This window comes from Mizuhopecten yessoensis, unplaced genomic scaffold (assembly GCF_002113885.1).
Source record: "Mizuhopecten yessoensis strain PY_sf001 unplaced genomic scaffold, ASM211388v2 scaffold5503, whole genome shotgun sequence".
Classification (NCBI taxonomy): Eukaryota; Metazoa; Mollusca; class Bivalvia; order Pectinida; family Pectinidae; genus Mizuhopecten; species Mizuhopecten yessoensis.
Genome location: NW_018406081.1, coordinates 212,102 through 230,785, shown reverse-complemented (window position 1 = coordinate 230,785; position 18,684 = coordinate 212,102). Strand labels below are relative to the sequence as shown.

Sequence of the window (18,684 nt, the reverse complement as noted above, 5' to 3'; positions counted from 1 at the left end):
AAAAAATAAAGTATTTTGTAAGTAATATAAGAAAGTTGAGAGGTTGTGATGTAACAATGTTAACTGTATGTCCAAACAATATAATTTTCAAATCAAAAACTACTGTTTTACTTGTTTTTTGTTTTATCCATTCTTCTTGTTTGGTCCAAATGACCTGAGCTTCATTACGTTCCCAAAACATATGTTCTGAGGTAGCAGTATACAGTAGAAATGGCCCGACTCTGATAAACAAGGCACATGTCGAGGAAATGTAAGTACAGCGGATTTACCCTACACAACACATGTATACATGTATATATATTTGTAAACTGCATTACATTTACAATACATATAAAGTACTGAGAAGTGTATAAACCTCTTTTTTCTATGTATGTCACTTGTGTGAAAACCATGGTTACCACATCAAAAATTACCAAAAAATGCCAAAAATTGCTATTTTTAACCCAAAATTTGACCCCCGCAACTAGTAATTTTTTTCCTAAGCTCTGTCTGAAATTAAAGATTACCTACCTGGTTGCAGAATTATCTGGGTCCCAGTAAAGTTGTAAAACTTGATTTTTTGCAATTTTGCGTCGTGTGCTGTTGTCAAAATTTTACCTCCTGTAAAGCTAGCTTTTCATGTGTACGCACCCTTTCGGACTATGGCCAAAATTTTATTCTCGAACCAAAAAAATCTTCTTTCTTTTTTACAAATGTGAAGCTCAGATAGCCCACTTCATCATGCTTATACCAATTTTAGTACAGTTTTATTTTTATATATTTTTTTACATATCATTATACAGGGGTTAGCCATTTAACAAAAATATCACCCATGGCCACAACCCTCTACTGTATACTGCTACCTAAATCTTCTACATTATTTTTGCATAGGTTACACTTGTCATTATTTGTTATGCCAATCTTTTTCAAATATTTAGTTACTGGTATAATTTGATTTTGAATTTTATACTGGAACCATTGTAGTTTTGTATCTTTGGTAGTCTTAAAGGGTAGTAAATAAATTGTATTCCAGTTCAAATATTGGAAAATAGGGTTTGTTTTGCTCTAGATCTGTAAGTGCATCATAGAAATCTCCACTGCCTTTTTTACTTTTAAATAGAATTTGAGTGTGAAAAGGTAAATAAGGTCTTACAATAGTATTGTTATTCAGATATACCTTACATTTTTAATCACAAATGTAATGGATGCACACAGACTCTGGTAACTTAAGAAATTATTCGATATTACAGAAAACTTGTCTTTGAATTCTTCAAAATTTAAAAATGCTCCATCTCCTTTCATTATGTCAACTACTGTATTTATGCCAGTCTTCAAACTAAATGTATTGATTCCCTATCTTAAAGTTAGAATTGTACCATAAAGGGGAGGTAAGAAGGTCAGTTTTGGTTCTTATTTTATTTAGTTTTGACACTTTTATCCATGTATTTAGGACTTCTTTCCAAAATAAATTTGTTTTAATAAAAGCTCCGTCTGGATTCGGTATAGTCATAAAGAGATGAATCATTTTTGAAAGTATTAATGTTTTTAAAACAGGTATTCTACCTATTGGTGTAAGCATTCTTTTAGACCATTGTAGGAATGATTTATCTAAATTTTATATAGCTTTGTTATAGTTAATGTTAATCATTTCATCTAAGTTGACAGAATAATCTATTCCAAGAAGGTTAAATTTTGTAATCCCCCATTTTAATTTCCATCTATGGTGGTAGACGTCTTGACTGAATTTTTTACTTCCTATCCATATCAATTGTGTTTTGTCACTATTTACCTTTAGACCTGATATTTGTGCAAATAATTCTAACATTTTGAGTGCCTCATTGAAAGACTTCCTAGAACCATTTCAAGTAAGAGATGTGTCATCTGCAAACTGTGAGAGCTTGTGTTCTTTTTTTCATACTTTGATACCCTTAATTTTTGCATTGTTTTTAACCATAATTGTCAATATTTCTGCCACAAGGATAAAAAGATATGGTGAAACAGGGTCGCCCTGACGACAGCCGCGTTCTATAGTGAAAAATTCTGATAACCTACCATTTTGTATAATAGATGATGAAGTGTCTTTATATAGTGTATTGATCCAATGTCTGATACTCGGTCCAAAATTTAAAAAAAATGATTACTTTGTCTAGAAACTTCCATGATACCGAGTCGAAGGCCTGTTCAAAATCTATTAAAATCAATAATCCAGGAATGTCATTATTTTCTGTATAATTGATTATGTCATATATTAATCTAGTATTCTCTCCAATAAACCTACCCTTTAAAAAACCTGTTTGTGTATCTGAAATTATAAAATCTAAAATTGATTTCATTCTGTTGGCTATGCATGCTGAGGCTAATTTGTAAATTGTATTTAATAATGTAATAGGCCTCCATTTTTTTTTAAATTGTCTTGGTTTTTCTGCTTTTGGAATACATGTACTAATACCTAGCCTTTGATTTGTGGAAAAAGATCCTTTAGTATATCCCTGGTTTAGTGATCTCAATATATTTTTTTTTTTTTTTTTTAATTCTGCAGGAAAGTCATCTGTTCTAGGCGATTTACAGTTTTTCATATTTTTAAAGCTTTTCCAAGCTCTTCTTCTGTTAAATTTCCTTCTAGTGTTTCTTTTTGATTGTCTGTTAATTCATTTAAATCAAATTCTTTAAGTAATTTGTCTAGATCAACATCTTCTATTTTTGTATTCTTTTACTATATCCGAGAAACCGGCGACAGATGGCGCCCAACGTAATTGTTCTTGATGGAGTACGCCTATACCATAGAACCAGTTTGCAGAAAGGGGACATAGGAAGGAGCTCTTCTGCGAAGGAGGGAAAAAGAGTGCGATGGAGCGGAGAAACATGGAACCCAGGACCAGTACCGTACGCGTGTGAAACTTTGCCTCGGCATGTTGACGTTACGAGAGATATTGTGTTATTTTGTGTGAACTGAGTTGTAAACAGATGTAATTGTGTGGTTGTAAGGGTAGTGTCATTGTTGTAGGTATGTGTTCGTGGTGCGTGGATGGAGGTAACGTGTAGACCATGTAGATATACCGCATATGCCATGTTTTGAGTCCGAACTACGTTTATTTGTTGATATATACCCATTTATCGCTAAGGGTACGATATTGACATGGAGTTGTAACAGAGCACTGACAGAAAAGTGCTGACTAGGCAGCTGTAAATAGATGTTAAATGTGAATATATGCGTAACTTTGTTTTCAATATATAGGTTATACAACTTAAAATATATATAGTTGTATTTTGTGAATATTTTTTTTCAAGTTAAAATGGCTGGAAAACATGTTCAACCACAAAGGACTTGAGTCCTTAAGGGAGACGGGGAGGTATGTTATTATCCCGCTTTCTGAGAAAGCAGTTAGCACTCCTAAGGTTAGTCCACAAAAAGATCCATATTTAGGAGAGTTTGAGGATGAGGAATATGAGGCCCATTTACATAGATTTACCCACGTACCTAAGATACCTTATTTTTCTGGTCATGATTCACCACAAAAGGGAGATATCACATATCAAGAATGGCGGTTTGATCTTCATTGTCTTGCCAACGACCCTGAAATATCAGAGAGCCTGCTAGTGCAAGCAATAAGGCGGTCGTTACGGGGAACTGCCCGTAGAATGCTTATACTATTGGGGGAGAGGGCTACAGTTCTTGCCAAATTTTAGCCAAGTTAAAAACATTATTTGGGGATATATCAACCAACGGTATTATTATACAGGAGCTTTTTAATTGCTATCAGAAACCAGATGAATCAGTGTCAGTCTTTAGCTGTAGACTAGAAAACATGTTGCAGTTAGCTATTGACATTGGATATCTTGACAAGAGAGCAAAATGTGAGTTGCTAAGGCACAAATTGTGGACGTCTTTATCTTTAGACAAGCTAAAGAGTCAAACAAGACACAAATATGATACCTTGAAAGATTTTGATGAACTGCTCAGGGAGATTCGTAGGGTTGACAAGGAGATAAGTATAAACAAGAGTACAGGAAGTGGTGTCACTGCTACCAATACAGGTGGGAAAGCCCAGCAAAATGTGATGTCAGGTGAACAGACTCAAGAACATGCGAAGAGGTTCAATACTCTTAATATTCTAGAGAGTTTAGAGAAAAGGTTAGATGATCAATTGGATAGTATTTTGAAAAAACCTGGATGGTCAAAAGTCAGGTAACCAGAGGGCTAGTGACAGTAACAAAGGTCAGAGAGGCAGAGGAAACAGGAATGGTCAAGGTCCAAGAGATGGTAAAAATGAAGCTCTGTGACAGGGTCAAGGTTTGTACAGCCCAAACGCGATTGTCTAATGATGAGACTAGCTTATTATACCAGAAGCATGACAGATGGCTACAGAAAGTATTGTCGTAATACTGCAACAGTAAGTTCTTTATCCAGGAAGGCAATACATATTGCTCCATATGAGTCTTCAATTGTTGACGGGTTAGCCAGAGGTTTAAGCGGTCACATTATTGAAGTGGTAACAGAAGGTTTAGCCGAGGGTGCAGGTTTTGTGGTATGTCCTAAAGTGGTGAAACAGAATGCAAATGTAGCAAGGGTTCCAATTCAGATATGTAAAATTACAGAGAAACCTATTATACTTAGACCAAAAGGGAAATTAAGTGTCATTCATGCTGTGGAAATAGAGGATATTTTGCATCTGAAATAGGTCGACACTCTAAGGTTGAATCAGATTATTTTAAGGAATGCGGTGTTCAGTTAGAGAAAGAAAACTTAACTTCGGAACAGGCTGAGACAAAAGCAGTAATTGGGAGTTGGCATAGATTATTGCTAAGGGACCATTGGATTTAGGAAGGGCTAATAAAGTGAAACATAAGATAGAGTTAGAGGAAAGCAAACCATTTAAGCAAATCGTACAGGAGGATACCCCCTGGAAAGTATGAATAGGTGCGCCAACACGTCAAAGACATGTTACAGGCAGGTGTAGTTAGTGAGTAAAGTAGTCCTTTCTCATCTAACGTAGTTTTAGTGAGAAAGAAGGACGTATCTCTACGATTCTGTATTGACTATAGAATGGGTGGGCGGATTGGTCTAGTGGGTAGCACTCCGGCCTTTCAAGTAGGCGGCCGAGGTTCGATCCCCAAAATCGTCGTACGCATGGATATTCAGAGAAAATGTTTTCCTCCTGCCCACACAACTCCAACAATCCAGGTGGAGTATAAAATGGTCTGGGTTAGATGTTGCGGTATCTGTGATGTAGCATTCAAGTAAGTTGGCACTATAAATGATGCCGTTGGAAGCACGGTCCCATTACAAACAGAACACATTACATCTCTAGCACACACGCAGGCATACACACATAGGGATATATTAGCCAGGTGGCATAGGACTAGTTGTTAGCGCCTGATAAGGCAGCTCCTGCGAATTCCTCAGAATTGTATTGGTTAATGTTTATGCTAATTTTTTATATATGTACTGCGAAGCGCTTTAGTTATGCTAGCTAATTAGGCCTCTATATCAAATTATGTATATTATAATTATTACTGTAGAAAAATGCACGTGCGCGTAAGGACGCCTACATGTTGCCTCGTTTTGACCACAACGTGTCAAAGTACTTTTCAAAACTCGACTTACGTTCAGGTTACTGGCAAGTCGAGATGGAAGAGGGGGACAAACCAAAGACAGCTTTCGCAGTTGCAAATCTTGGTTTTTATGAGTACAACCGTATGAGCTTTAGTTTAACCAATGCACCCGCCACTGTCCAAAGACGTATGGAAAAGTGTATGGGGGAACTACATCTGCGAGAGGGTTTGGTGTTCATTGACGTTATCCTCATTTCTTTCTCAGACTTTTGAGGAACACATCAAGAGGATAGAGTCTGTGTTCTCGCGATTAGAACAACACGTTCTCAAGTTGACGCCAAACAAATGCGAGTTTTTAAGAGTTCTGTAACTTATCTGGGCTATGTAGTGTCGGATAAGGGGATTGGAACAGATCCCGAGAAGTTGAAAGCGGTTGTAGATGGCCCGAACTAACAAACATAAAGGATGCTCGACAGTTTCTTGGATTCGTTGGTTATAACCGTAGGTTTATTAAGGACTATGCTAAGATTGTAGAGCCATTCAATAGCTTATTAAGAGGGCATGGGCCATTGAAAACCAGTAACAAAACAAAGGCTATTAAGATATATCCTTCACTGCGGGTGACCAACATCAGGTAACCTTTGGACTGTTGAGCCCACCAATCATGGGTTATGCCGACTACTCCTAACTCTATTGAAAACAGATGATAGTGTCTCTTAGTGCAGTGTTGTACCAGGAACAGCAAGGTCACAAGCGGGTCATTGCATATGCAAGCCGTGGTCTGAGATCAAGCGAGAAAAACTACCCGGCACATAAGTTGGAGTTTTTGGCTCTGAAGTCGGCTGTAACTGACAAATTATATGACTATTTGTTTGAAACTAGTTTCGAGCTCTTCACCGACAACAACCCACTTACGTATGTGCTAACCAAGGCAAAGCTCAATGCTACAAGTCATTGGGGGTAGCCGCTCTAGCAGGTTATGATTTTACTATAACCTACCGAGCTGGAAGGCAAAATGCAGATGCGGTTGGATTGTCCCGTCAGCCTCAGTTGTTTACAGACATGGTTTAGGCAGTCTGTCAGTCAGTAATGGCTTCCAGTACCAATGGCTTATTGTGTCACCACTGATTCAGTTACTTCTACGGCCGAGGAGGGAGCAGTTTATGGTGGTGAGCTGGCTAGCATCGATTGGGTGGCTGAGCAGGCGAATGATTCAGTATAGTCTAGTGTTGTAGACATCTGCAGTGTTGGTTTTTGTGCAAGGGGAGGTATGAGTGAGTCGCCTGAGGTGCGGAGGTACCTTCGGGATCGAAAGCGACTTTCCCTTGAGCATAGTGGTTTGTACAGAACCACAACTGTAGATGACGAGAAGGTGAAACAACTCATATTGCAAAGGCACGGAGAAGAACCTATGGTTGGCAAAAAAAAGGGATTTTATTGGTATGGAGGGGGATGTTAATAGGAAAATAGAACAATGTAGTAGATGTATCAGGAGAGAGACTCCTGTGCCACCATGGAGTTGGTTCGCATCGACTTTATTAGCATAGAGAGATCGAAAGAGGGTTTCTAATGTGTTGGTTATAACTGACTACTTCACTCGATATGCTCAGGCAATTCCCTGTCGAAACCAAACTGCTCAAACAACAGCTAAAGCATTGTTTGAAAACTGTATTGTCCACTACAGCTTTCTTGAGAAGCTCCATAAAGACCAAGGTCGGAATTTCGAAAGCAAGGTCATTGGGAACTTTGTAGGATGGCTGGGATAAAGAAAAACTGGACAACTCCGTATCATCAAATTGGCAACGGATCGGCTAAGCGTTTCAACCAGACCAGTTGAAAATGCTAGCTACCCTAGAAGATGACCAGAAGCTAGACTGGGAGTCTTACATCTCTCCGCTGGTCCAGGCATATAACGCTACTAGGAGCGATGCTACCGGTTATTCACCCCGTAACGTCATGTTTGGGTGGCACCCAAGATTGTCAGTAGGTGCTTTTTTAGGTAGTAACAAACCAGACCTGGGAGTATTTGATCCAGTGTCATATGTTAGTAAGTTAAAAAATCTAGGCTCCAGTATGCGTACCGTATGGCTGCTGACGAGGCGAAAACAATGCTGCTCGTAATAAAACTTACTATGATGCCAAAATGCGAAAGACAAAACTCAAGGTAGGAGACAGAATACTGGTAAGAAGGGTTGGAATTCAGGGGATGTGCTCCGTAAATGCTGTTTGTGGTAATTGTGAAGTTTGGGTGTAGTTATCAACATATTAGACTATATTCACTTGGATTTTTCTTAAGGAACCTTAATGAGTATGTCATTGTACTGTAAATTGAGGATTCGGTGGATAAAAATCATTTCACAAAATCTTGCTCAATAGTCCATACTTTCATGAATTTCCATGTGTCAGTCGGAGAAAGATGGAGTTAACAGATTATTTTCAGGAATTTGTAATTAAATTGCATGATGATTGATTGATTGTATTACAGGGTTTTATTTAGATAATTACTATTATTTTATTACCTATTTTATTAGTAAATATGTAATTCACAGAATAATGCATGCCTTTTTCCATATCAAAACCAGTATCAACCCTCGGGCTTATATTGGAATCTCGTGTTGATACTGTGTGTGATATGGAAAAAGGCATGTTTTATTCTGTTTATTTCATACTTACTAATATCAAAGTGCCGAGGGCACTCAGGGATGCTGTGTATGAAGGATTCAAATAATGGAATAAAGGAGGTGGTATATCAGTACAGAGTGGCAGTAAATAATAAAGAACATGTTGTTGAGTAAGGTTCATAATAGCCCACCACTTAATTATAATTTTCAATAAATATATATATATAACAAGCAGAGTATTGCTAAAACAAAATAGGTCCCTTACTGGCTACCATTAGCAATATAAAAATAAGTAACGATGACCTTGACCCAACAGCACTGAAATTGAAACTTGTCTGATATTATGGTCCTTAATTAGTGTTTCAATCGATGGAAATCCTTCAAGGAATGAAGCTCCTACAGCGCAGACAATGCTATTTTTCCAGTGCGTGTAATCACGGACTTATGCAAGTCCCTTGTGTATCTCTCCTTCTCGAGATATATGTATATACGGTTTTAATGTTTGATGTTCAATATTCTATATTCACGAAGCACTTGGATTATACTAATCGGGCCATTATCTAGAGACAGTATTGGGAAGCTATCTACAAACTCGTTAGCCACAGCTGCTGTCGCATTGGGAAGCTATCTATAAACTCGTTAGGCACAGCTGCTGACGGCTACTTTAGTATAAGCCAACATTCTCTTTCACTTGGATACTTTCCATTGAGACAAAAAAAACGCGAAGTCTGCTTTATAAAGGACAGTTATCAAACAGTCGTTCAACAAGTCGCGAGCATGAAACTTCTAATTATGGACAAGGGGAGAAAACTCTCACACACACACTTTAGAGTATTGGAATACGAGGCGTAGTTATTTGAACCAAATATAGTTCGGAACTTTCATTGATTAAAAATGCCACTGTTAAAGATTTTATATATTTTATTTGATTTTTTTTGTCTTATATAGATATATTTTACCATATTAAAGCATTGATCATATACTGAAATAATGAACACATTATCTAAAAATCTTTCACGGAAGGAGATAAAGTGGTGTATTTTTTTCTTGTGTAAAAAATATTCGGTCCAAAAAGCGTAGTAATCTTAGATTGATATAGTTCATGATGCTCACTGAAAAAAACTCGACTTTTCGTTAAATTTCAAAAAAAACCTTTGATTTATTGATCGTTTTCATATGTATTTCATCATTTTTTAGCATTAATCATTCCATGAAATAATCAACACGGCATTTAAAGATCTTCCGCGGAAGAAGAAAGTCTGTTGTTTGGTTTTAATTTGCCCAGGCTGGGCGAGGACCGCTATGAATGCTGTACACAGCATCCAAAAATACGGATATACCTACTTTCTTATGATCTACTTTTCTTAAATATTGAAAAAAAAGACATTCCAAAAGGGGTGTGATACGGGTTTTGCGAGCTGATACGGAGAGGGCTGATACGGGTTTTGGGGTGTTACAAGACGAGGGCTGATATGGGTTAGAGCAATAGTGTCATATTGCATATACAACAACCCCATTTTTATTAGTAAGTATGTAATAAATCTCATATATACCCGGGTTACATATATATACATGTATATATCTATATAAAAATCCGTGAACGTGTTATGCCGTTATGTTTGTTGTTTTAAACAAATGTACAAAAGATCACTGAAAGTCTACCTTCGATGTTAACAAACTCACATACATAAATATACTTAACCCTGCATTATTGTTTTTTTTTCAAATCTAGGGCAAACAACTACATTCAAAGGATCCCTGTCCTTCTGCAGACAAAATACTAGCGAATCCTGGCCACTGTGTTAAGTACCGTTCTTTTTTTGTATAACTGTAACGCAGCCAGTTGGACTGATATTCATTCTTCGGTAGGTAGCTCAGTTCAAAAAATGACTGTATAACAATTTAAGTCCCAGGGATTGAATCCAGGTCTGGTCCTGCAGAATATTTACAATCATTACGCAATTTAATCGTTATTTATTTATACATTTTTTCATCAAAATCTAGCAAGGAATGGTTTTCTTTTCAGTAAAGATTTATCAAAGCTATGAAAGTAGTGATAAACAAACATCTGTAAAGTAGTGATATACAAACATCTGTAAAGTAGTGATATACAAACATCTGTAAAGTAGTGATATACAAACATCTGCAAAGTAGTGATATTCAAACATCTGTAAAGTAGTGATATACAAACATCTGTAAAGTAGTGATATACACACAGCTGTAAAGTAGTGATATACAAACATCTGTAAAGTAGTGATTTACAAACATCTTTAAAGCATACTGTATTTGACATGCCCATCGAGTGTAAATAAAACGGATGTTCCATGTGAGACCTTCAATTGTGCTGTTTGTACATATGTGGTTAAATCATCCAGTAACAGCCTATGACTGAACACAATTAAAAGAATATGCTTTGACTTATATTTATGATTATAAATATATATTCAAAGGATTGTCCATCTTATGAGACATCTTAAGGACTAAATGTGTTTAACATTTATATTTTATGTTTTAATTGTTCTCAATAATAATAATGTCATACTCCGGTATTGTTTCCTTGTTGAACAGTTTCAAGTATCAGTAATACATAACCTCTGGTTTTGATTAAAAAGGAGAGATTGTAGCGATGTACAAGCATCTTTAAAGCATACTGTATTTGACATGCGCAGTGTGTTTGAATAAACCGGACGTTCCATGTGAGACCTGCATTGGTGATGTTTGTACTTTGTGCAGACGTGGTTAAATGTGTTCCATCAAGCAACATCCTATGGCTGAACACAAGAATAGAGATGCCTAAAAATACGGTTTCTAATGTGTCATTACAAATTAATCATTTGGTCATGGAAAAAATGGAAAAAAGGCTGCCTCACCAGAGTCACTTACCCCTGAGAGCTCATGATGTTTAATAACTTTTCAAATGTAGGTTGATTCTTCTCACAACAGCTAGGAAGAGTTATGTTCTATTTCGGGTTCGCACGGACTTAGATCTGGAAAACAATTATTTTTGTCATACACTCTGTGAATAAGCATTTAAGATGCATTTAGTAAGTCATTAAAGAAGTTCAAACTATTCAAAAAAACAGATAGAAAAATGGTAAAAGAGCCGTAATAAATTGCGATGATTTTTGCGAATTAACAGATCATTTATTCATCAACAAGCATTTAGAGGATATAGTCATAAAACAAATACCATCTATAATTTGACACACTGAGCCAAACAAAACGAACGGTTACAGCGACATATAATGCATTTTGTTATTATGCATTTACTTTGTTTTGATATATTCAGCTTTTACAATTCGTTTTTATCATCTGAGGCAGTTCTTTTGTCTAAAGACTATTCGGGGGATATACACCTAACAAACATCAGTACAATATTATTAAAGCCTTATTTAACCAAATTATTTTGAGTCCTATCAAAATAAAGCTTGAAGTAGTCCTTGTTGTGCTTTTTGCATTTGTCATTGTGGGGGTTGTAAAGCAGTTTTGTGGTGTTGGTTCCTGCAGCATCATAGACAGGTAGGGGAGTCGCTTTTCTCTTTCCCTGGACAGTTGCATCCACACTATTCCGCGTGTGAGACATCCTTTGCGCTTACCCTGGACATGTGTATCCACACTTTCACCGGTGTGAGATATCCTTGTTTCACCCTAGATTTAAGACGGGGCATTCCCCTATTTATAACAATGGTATGCCGTCAAGTAAACAATACAATGACGTCACATCAATAATCCATCAACGTCACGTCAACCCTGAATTAAGCCTGTAACGCAAATATTACTTGACGTATATGATACGCAACGGGAGAACAGGGTGAGAGAAAAATAATAATTCACTCCGTTCAGGATGAGATAGGGAAATCTCAACTCTCGGGAAAGATTCTTAAGTTGCCAAACACTCGACAAAACCTCCCCCCCACCTCCTGTGGTTGCAATGCGAGAGATTATTTTAATCTCATCCTAGGTATTCCCATATTCAGAACAATTGTATAACGTCTTGTCAACAACGTCAAATAAACCCTGCATTTGGCCTGTAACGTTAATATTATATTATGTATATGATATGCAATGAGTGAACAGGGTAAGAGAAAAAGAATCATACGCCCCTTGAGGTGAGATTGGGAATATGATGCTCATTATACACAATAACATTAGAGGTTTGCTCCCAGGCGTGGGAAATAGATGTTAAGTAATGTTTGAAAGTTTCAGAGGAACGGCGCGTAAGAAAAGAGTTGCTTTATTAAATTTCTTAAAGATTGAAAGAGGTTGACTAAATGGGGCAGGCAGCTGTTAAACACATTGTGACTGCTTGCTATAAATCACACAATGAGAAATGTCAATTTGGTTGCAATGGAATTGATATGTAATGAAAGAAATTATAGTCTGTTGAATGATATACATCTGCGTGTTGCATAACTCACCAAGGTGTGGTGTAATATTTCTTTTATTTAGTGTGTAATTTAATATATTTATGGATCTACATTTGCATAAGCCATTATATGTGCAAGTATCAGGTACGCTGGAATAGGATAGCAATTCCAAAGAAATTATATTCTTTTCATATTTAAGTGTGTTCCATCAAATTTGTGAAAGTGAGAACGTTTTGAAATAATTGAATGGCCCAGGTTTAGTCGTGACACATGAACAGTGATCCAGAAAAAACCGCCCACATTATAATCATAATGTGTGAAAGAGGCTGTAACTATGAGCCATGGTGCTGAACACAGCCACCAACTAATGCAAGCTCATCATTTATAGGTCTTGTGTAGGTTCTAAAACGGGGGGATCAGGGCGAGATTTGGACACAAGGCACTCTGTTTCTGCTGCGATTGTCCATCCATAAGTACATAACCTTATGTACAAACAAATAAAAACACTCATTTGTTCTGTGTAAGTGACTCCTTTGTAGAGGTACTGTCTATCTGTAAATAGTCTAGAAGTATTGCAATAGGACTAAAGAGGCCGACATTAATGTTTGCCAAGAGCACGTAATTTCATTGTTGTTAGACATAAAAGTATTTATTACATACTTACTAATAAATACGTTTTTTTTGTATATGCGATACGACACAATTGCTCTAACCCATATCAGCCCTCGCCGTATCACACCCCAAAACCCGTATCAGCCCCCGCCGTATCACAACCATAAACCCATATCAGCCCGCAAAACCCATATCACACACAATTTGGAAAACATATCGTTTTTCAATATTTCAAAAATGAAAATAAATCATTCACTGCATACGGATACAGGATATTTTTATCCAAGGAATGGCTTAACTGCTCCTCTATGGGTTTGTATTATTTTAAGAAATACCACCTTTTTATCATCCAGGAATTGATTGTTTTAGGGGAAAGTCCCATTACGCATTACCAACGGTTTCGATTTTTGTAGGGAATTTTAAAGCGTTTTTAATGTTTGTATTTTTAAGCTAATTTCTGTGATAAAAAACGACTCAATTGAAAGGGAAATATATGTATATATGTATACATTTATTTATCACATAACTGACTGATTTTATTATGGCATACGAACATGTCATAATATCGTATTACACACGTGTAATAAGATCTCAATGTGCGACTTTTGGTCAAAACCATGGAAACATATTACTACGGCACTGCAGGTACTAGTTTGATTTACTATAATTTTTTTATACATTTAGTATTATTTTGAACGAATTGGAAATGGTCATTTAATCTGTTCAGTATTCAAAAAAATACAAATATGGACCTACTTTGCACTGCGCGGAGATACAATGCTATGATTAGAGTACTTAGGCTTTTACCTATATATATAAAGTCAGCTTATAATTGCGTTTGAATTATTTTTTCAGGTAATAAATTCTTGTCCATGTCATATTGAATTGATTAAACTCGTTTAATAATTTGATATGACACTCGCCTAAATCACTCGTTTAATAAATTCAATATGACATCAACACGCATGTCATATCGTTTATTTGTACTATATAACTGTCTTGTAACGGACTTAATGACAGGATTATCTACATGTAGAGAGATAATATAAACAACAACAAAACGGCAATTAGATATCAGATATAACACAAGCATGTGGCGAAGCTCCTTGTCTTTCTCGACAACACTATCCCTAGAATACAAATAACTCTTAGCTAACTGTACGGAGGTCCCTTAATAATCTTAACCGAAATTAAAACATTTAATGCCACAATAACACGGTAAAAACACCAATGCATCCGCCCAAAGCTATCAAGGCTTCGTCGGTGTGACTTAACAATTTAGGCAAAGAGTAACCATACGAAGCACCTATCTCTGTCACGCTATCCTTTAATGAATTTAAATAGTTGAAGCTAAACATGTACAAAATTGTCTTATACAGCCCCTTCTATAATGAAGATGTTTATTATTAAATATCATTACATGTAGTTTTAATAACAGTTTCAATGAATTGTAAAATTGCTTAATAATCTATATTAATAAATTTCTGTTTGACTTGTCGAATAGATACATTCGTGTGAAAGAGAGTGGAGATACTTTTACCGGTGCATTTCTTGATCCCATAAAAAGTTATTATCATAATAGCATCACTGAACTTGAATAGCTACATTCAGTAGAAACAGTATGATTTGAACAAAAAAGCAATAACATACATGTATATACATGCTCTATGTATTAAGCAGAACATGACTGGTAAGCCGACGCACGATGACATCAAATATCATATTGCCTACCGCTTATATACACTGTAGGAAAGTACTCAAATGCACTAAAAGTAGAAATTAGTGTACTACACTACATTACAATTCCCTGATTCAACAAATGTCAATCTTCGGCGTTTTTGAATAAGATTTTTTGATATCTCAACTTTACTAAAAATATATCATTTTGAACGGAGGCAAATGGTGAACAAGAATTACTGAAGCAATATTTGACTCTCGTTTGTAATCACGATACCACTATGAAATCATTGCAAAAAGTTGTACTTCTATTAAACTAACCATACTCTATATCTATCTTTGCATTATCAAAAATGGATAGGAACCCAATATTAAATTGAAAGAGGCCATCTCCAACGAACTACAAGACGTGAATTATTTGTTAACAAAGCAGTCGCAAAGGAGGAAAACGTGACTCAAGCGCATATGGTGTGGAAACACTTAAAAAAGTTGCATCAAAGAGATTCAATTAATGTGACCGAAAAAATCCAAGAGACATTCGAACGTCTGAAAACAGATCAATGGTTGCTGACATAAAAACTGCTATGCTGATTTAACTGACATTATTAAAATAGCAAGATTAAAATCAACTAACCAAAGTATACATGAGACACCATCATCACCGCAGACCACTAGTAAGGCCAGACGCAGCACATCGACTCCAGCCAATTGGAAAGTGTGAATCTGATGTCTGTGCCTAAAGAGCATCTTCATTCAGTCATTACGATGGACACAAGCAGTCGTACAATCAAAGCAGCACCGCTAGACATTATAGTCGGCTCCAGTTTTGCTGGTGTACATTATTTAATAACAGCAGTAGCAAATTACCACCTTACTTATTAAAACGCTTTTCAGAGATCGACAAAAAAAACCAGCTTGATTCAGATACAGATACCCACGCCATTGCTGTGCATCGACTTGCAATGTGCTGCTGACAATGGCCATGTGCTTAAAATGAGTGATGTATGGGATCTTTACATAGAACTTGCAAAAGATACTTCATCAAGAGGTCTCTCGAGAACAGAACAACATCATTACGACAGAAGTAGCAATCACCTGTTAGTGATTTCATAACTTTTGTAAGACTTGAAGAATGTGACAAAGGAAATATCATTTTACTGATACCTTCAATGTTTTCTGGTGCAGCAATTTCCAAATGTGCGTTTTCAATGAATAAACGGGAGACTATCTTAAGAATACCTCGATTTGAGCCTGATGAAGATATAAACTTATATTTTGTATCCTAAACCAAGTCATTCAGGATTTTGTGTAAATGACGAAAAAGCCTTAAAATGTTTATCAGTCAGCTTGTATATATTTCTGCGCCTTTTATATGGTTGGCCTTGTCAACTTGAACCTGACACTAATGAAAACGAGCCTGATAGGAAAAAAAGTCTAAGTATTGCACAGGATATCACCTATGGTGTGAGTCGTTATTCAAAGCGGTCACCAGAACAAAATAGTACTTGCTAGCACCGTACATCAGGCTACATGGTCGAAACTTGTGAAGTCGTTTCATGAAGCAGGAAATGTGTTGCGCTGTAATCATATTCACCAGTTGGATACATCACTAGCAAAAAAGTCTGTTTAGTGACTATCCCGTGAAGGCTCCTTGATACCCCCAAACATAGTCCAAAGCAAGTTTGTTCACTATACTGCGGACAACATCGAGGAGACGTTAGAGTGAATGATACATTTCACTTATGGTAGCATGGCAGCGTGGATCTTTTTCGCCCGATAGTATTATATCATCAAATAGAAAGAAACTGGATGTACCATCATCAACGGAGAGTCTTACCATGGCATGTAAGCCAAAGACTAGAGCAGTACCTATGTTCAGAAGGCCACCAAGAAGGTTTGGTATCAGCAAAATGAAAGTGGTGTGTCTGAAAGAAAAGCAAAATCAGCAGATTCAACTTTCAATAAATAGAGACAAATTTAGGTTTTGTTTTTACACGGACAGCCCAGTTGTCCAGTGATAATTTGATTTGAGTTCATTTTAACTTGCTTAACAGCTTGGGGTTATAAGTGTTTTCAACATGTTACGATAAGATCCATCAAAGTGGTTAACATTTTTGATAATTTCGCTGGTATTTAGAATTCGCAGATATTAGTCAAAGCGCGAATATAGCGAAATTAATACCTCCGCGAAATACAACCGCTATACAGTACTGTATCGACAACATAAGGATAGGAGCTTCATTACAAATTGAAACTTATGTCCTATCCAACAGCAATGCTGATTCATCTGTGGTAGCCATTTCAACAAGATATTGTTTAAGTCATGTGTGTTCCATTGCACATGGTTTCTTGAAAAAGATACAGAAAAAAGATACCAAGAGCAAAATTCAACATGATAAACTGACGAGAAATTTCAAATAAAAATGGCGGCCATCTTGGTTTTCGTGAAAAATGGCCCTTTTAACCCAGCAATAATATTTTTTTAGACACCTTTTTAATGTTCATTCCATGTATAAAAACCTTATGCAAATTAAGGCAACCATTTTCTTGACAATTTTGATCTCTTTTACAATAGAAACCCAGCTTTGTAACACCCATTTCCAGATTCAACACCCAAGAGTTAAATAAAAAGATATTATGGTACCCAACAATTTTGAGATATACACAGAGAAATATTTTTTTACTGAAATGAGGCCTTGTCTAGTTTGGCTGACGCCAACACGGGACACCATCTTAGAGATATTGTACAAGTTTTCTCTATATTAAGTATATTTGCATAGCTGATGTAGACTTTTACCCATAGCTCAGTCAAGAGGTGGAACAAAAATGAGGCGGTCATTATGTAGGTCAAGGCGGGTTTTAGATTATCAGTATTTTAAAGGATGTGTCTGGAGTTCGATTTTTTTCATCGCGAGTAGATGTAGAGCCACCGTAAATGTCATGAATTCGTTTTGTGTTTTATTTTGCACAATGTTTTATGACTGGGCAATGTTGTGGGTTACATTCAAAACGGATATCTCAGGTTACTGTGAATTGTAATTGTGTAATATTAGGTTTCATTCAGAGCGGATTGTGCGACAATTGTACAGTGTTTTGTTCGTTAAGGACACCCGTACCGTGTACTCTGTCGTTATGTTATCACTACTCTAGTTCTCGCTAGTGATATTACTTAGATTCGACCTAGAATTACGAGGCGGGTGCCGCCGATGAAGCAGAACACGTTTATCGTCCGGAACACCTTGTCTTATTGTTCTTGGGCTTTTTTCATGAGACTTTGTGTTACTTCTTTTGCTGATATTTTGAATAACGAACTAAATGTTATAAAATAAACCAGCAGGACCTGATTGAAAGTTACCTAAAGTCATAAAAAAAATCTTCCTTAATACTCCCAGTTACAATTTTGTTTAACACAACTGTATCTAACGGGTGTAAACCTGAGCCATGGAAGATGAATAAAGTTAGTGATGTGTATTAAGGGAATGGGTTAAAAATAATTACTCCAATTATCGACCAATATCTATAACATCATGTTTTAGTAAAATCTTAGAAAAAATAATATTCCAATATTTAAATAACTATTTAACAACTAATTATATACTTTCCAATGACCAACCAGGCTTTAAACCAGGTGATTCAACAGTAAACCAACTTCTCTCTATATACCAAAACCATAATTAGCAAGTTGTATAAAGGGAAAGAATTCAGGTTTGCATTTCGCGACATCAGCAAGGCTTTTTACAGAGTTTGGCACAAAAGGTTAATACATAATCTTAAAGTATATTGCATTTCAGGCCATGCTTTAATCTGGTTTGAAAATTATCTTGAAGATAGAAAACAGAGAGTACTAACTGAAGGTCATTTTTCTACTTTTAGGG

General features: G+C 36.3%; 1 protein-coding gene across 5 annotated transcripts in view; it reads right to left on the bottom strand.

The window, feature by feature from the left end:
• Window positions 1–18,684, bottom strand: part of LOC110450753 (monocarboxylate transporter 6-like) — a 29,080-nt gene that overhangs the window by 6,148 nt on the left and 4,248 nt on the right. For 2 of the 5 annotated variants that reach the window (XM_021498436.1, XM_021498440.1), the window contains exon 2: window positions 11,037–11,140. The exons of 1 other annotated variant lie outside the window; for it this stretch is intronic. In XM_021498436.1, the coding sequence (XP_021354111.1) occupies window positions 11,037–11,050 (14 nt within the window). In that variant the 5' untranslated portion in view covers window positions 11,051–11,140. Of the gene's footprint in view, window positions 1–11,036; window positions 11,141–16,646; window positions 16,735–18,684 lie in introns of all 5 variants that reach the window. 2 more of the 5 variants (XM_021498437.1, XM_021498438.1) reach the window with 2 other exon arrangements.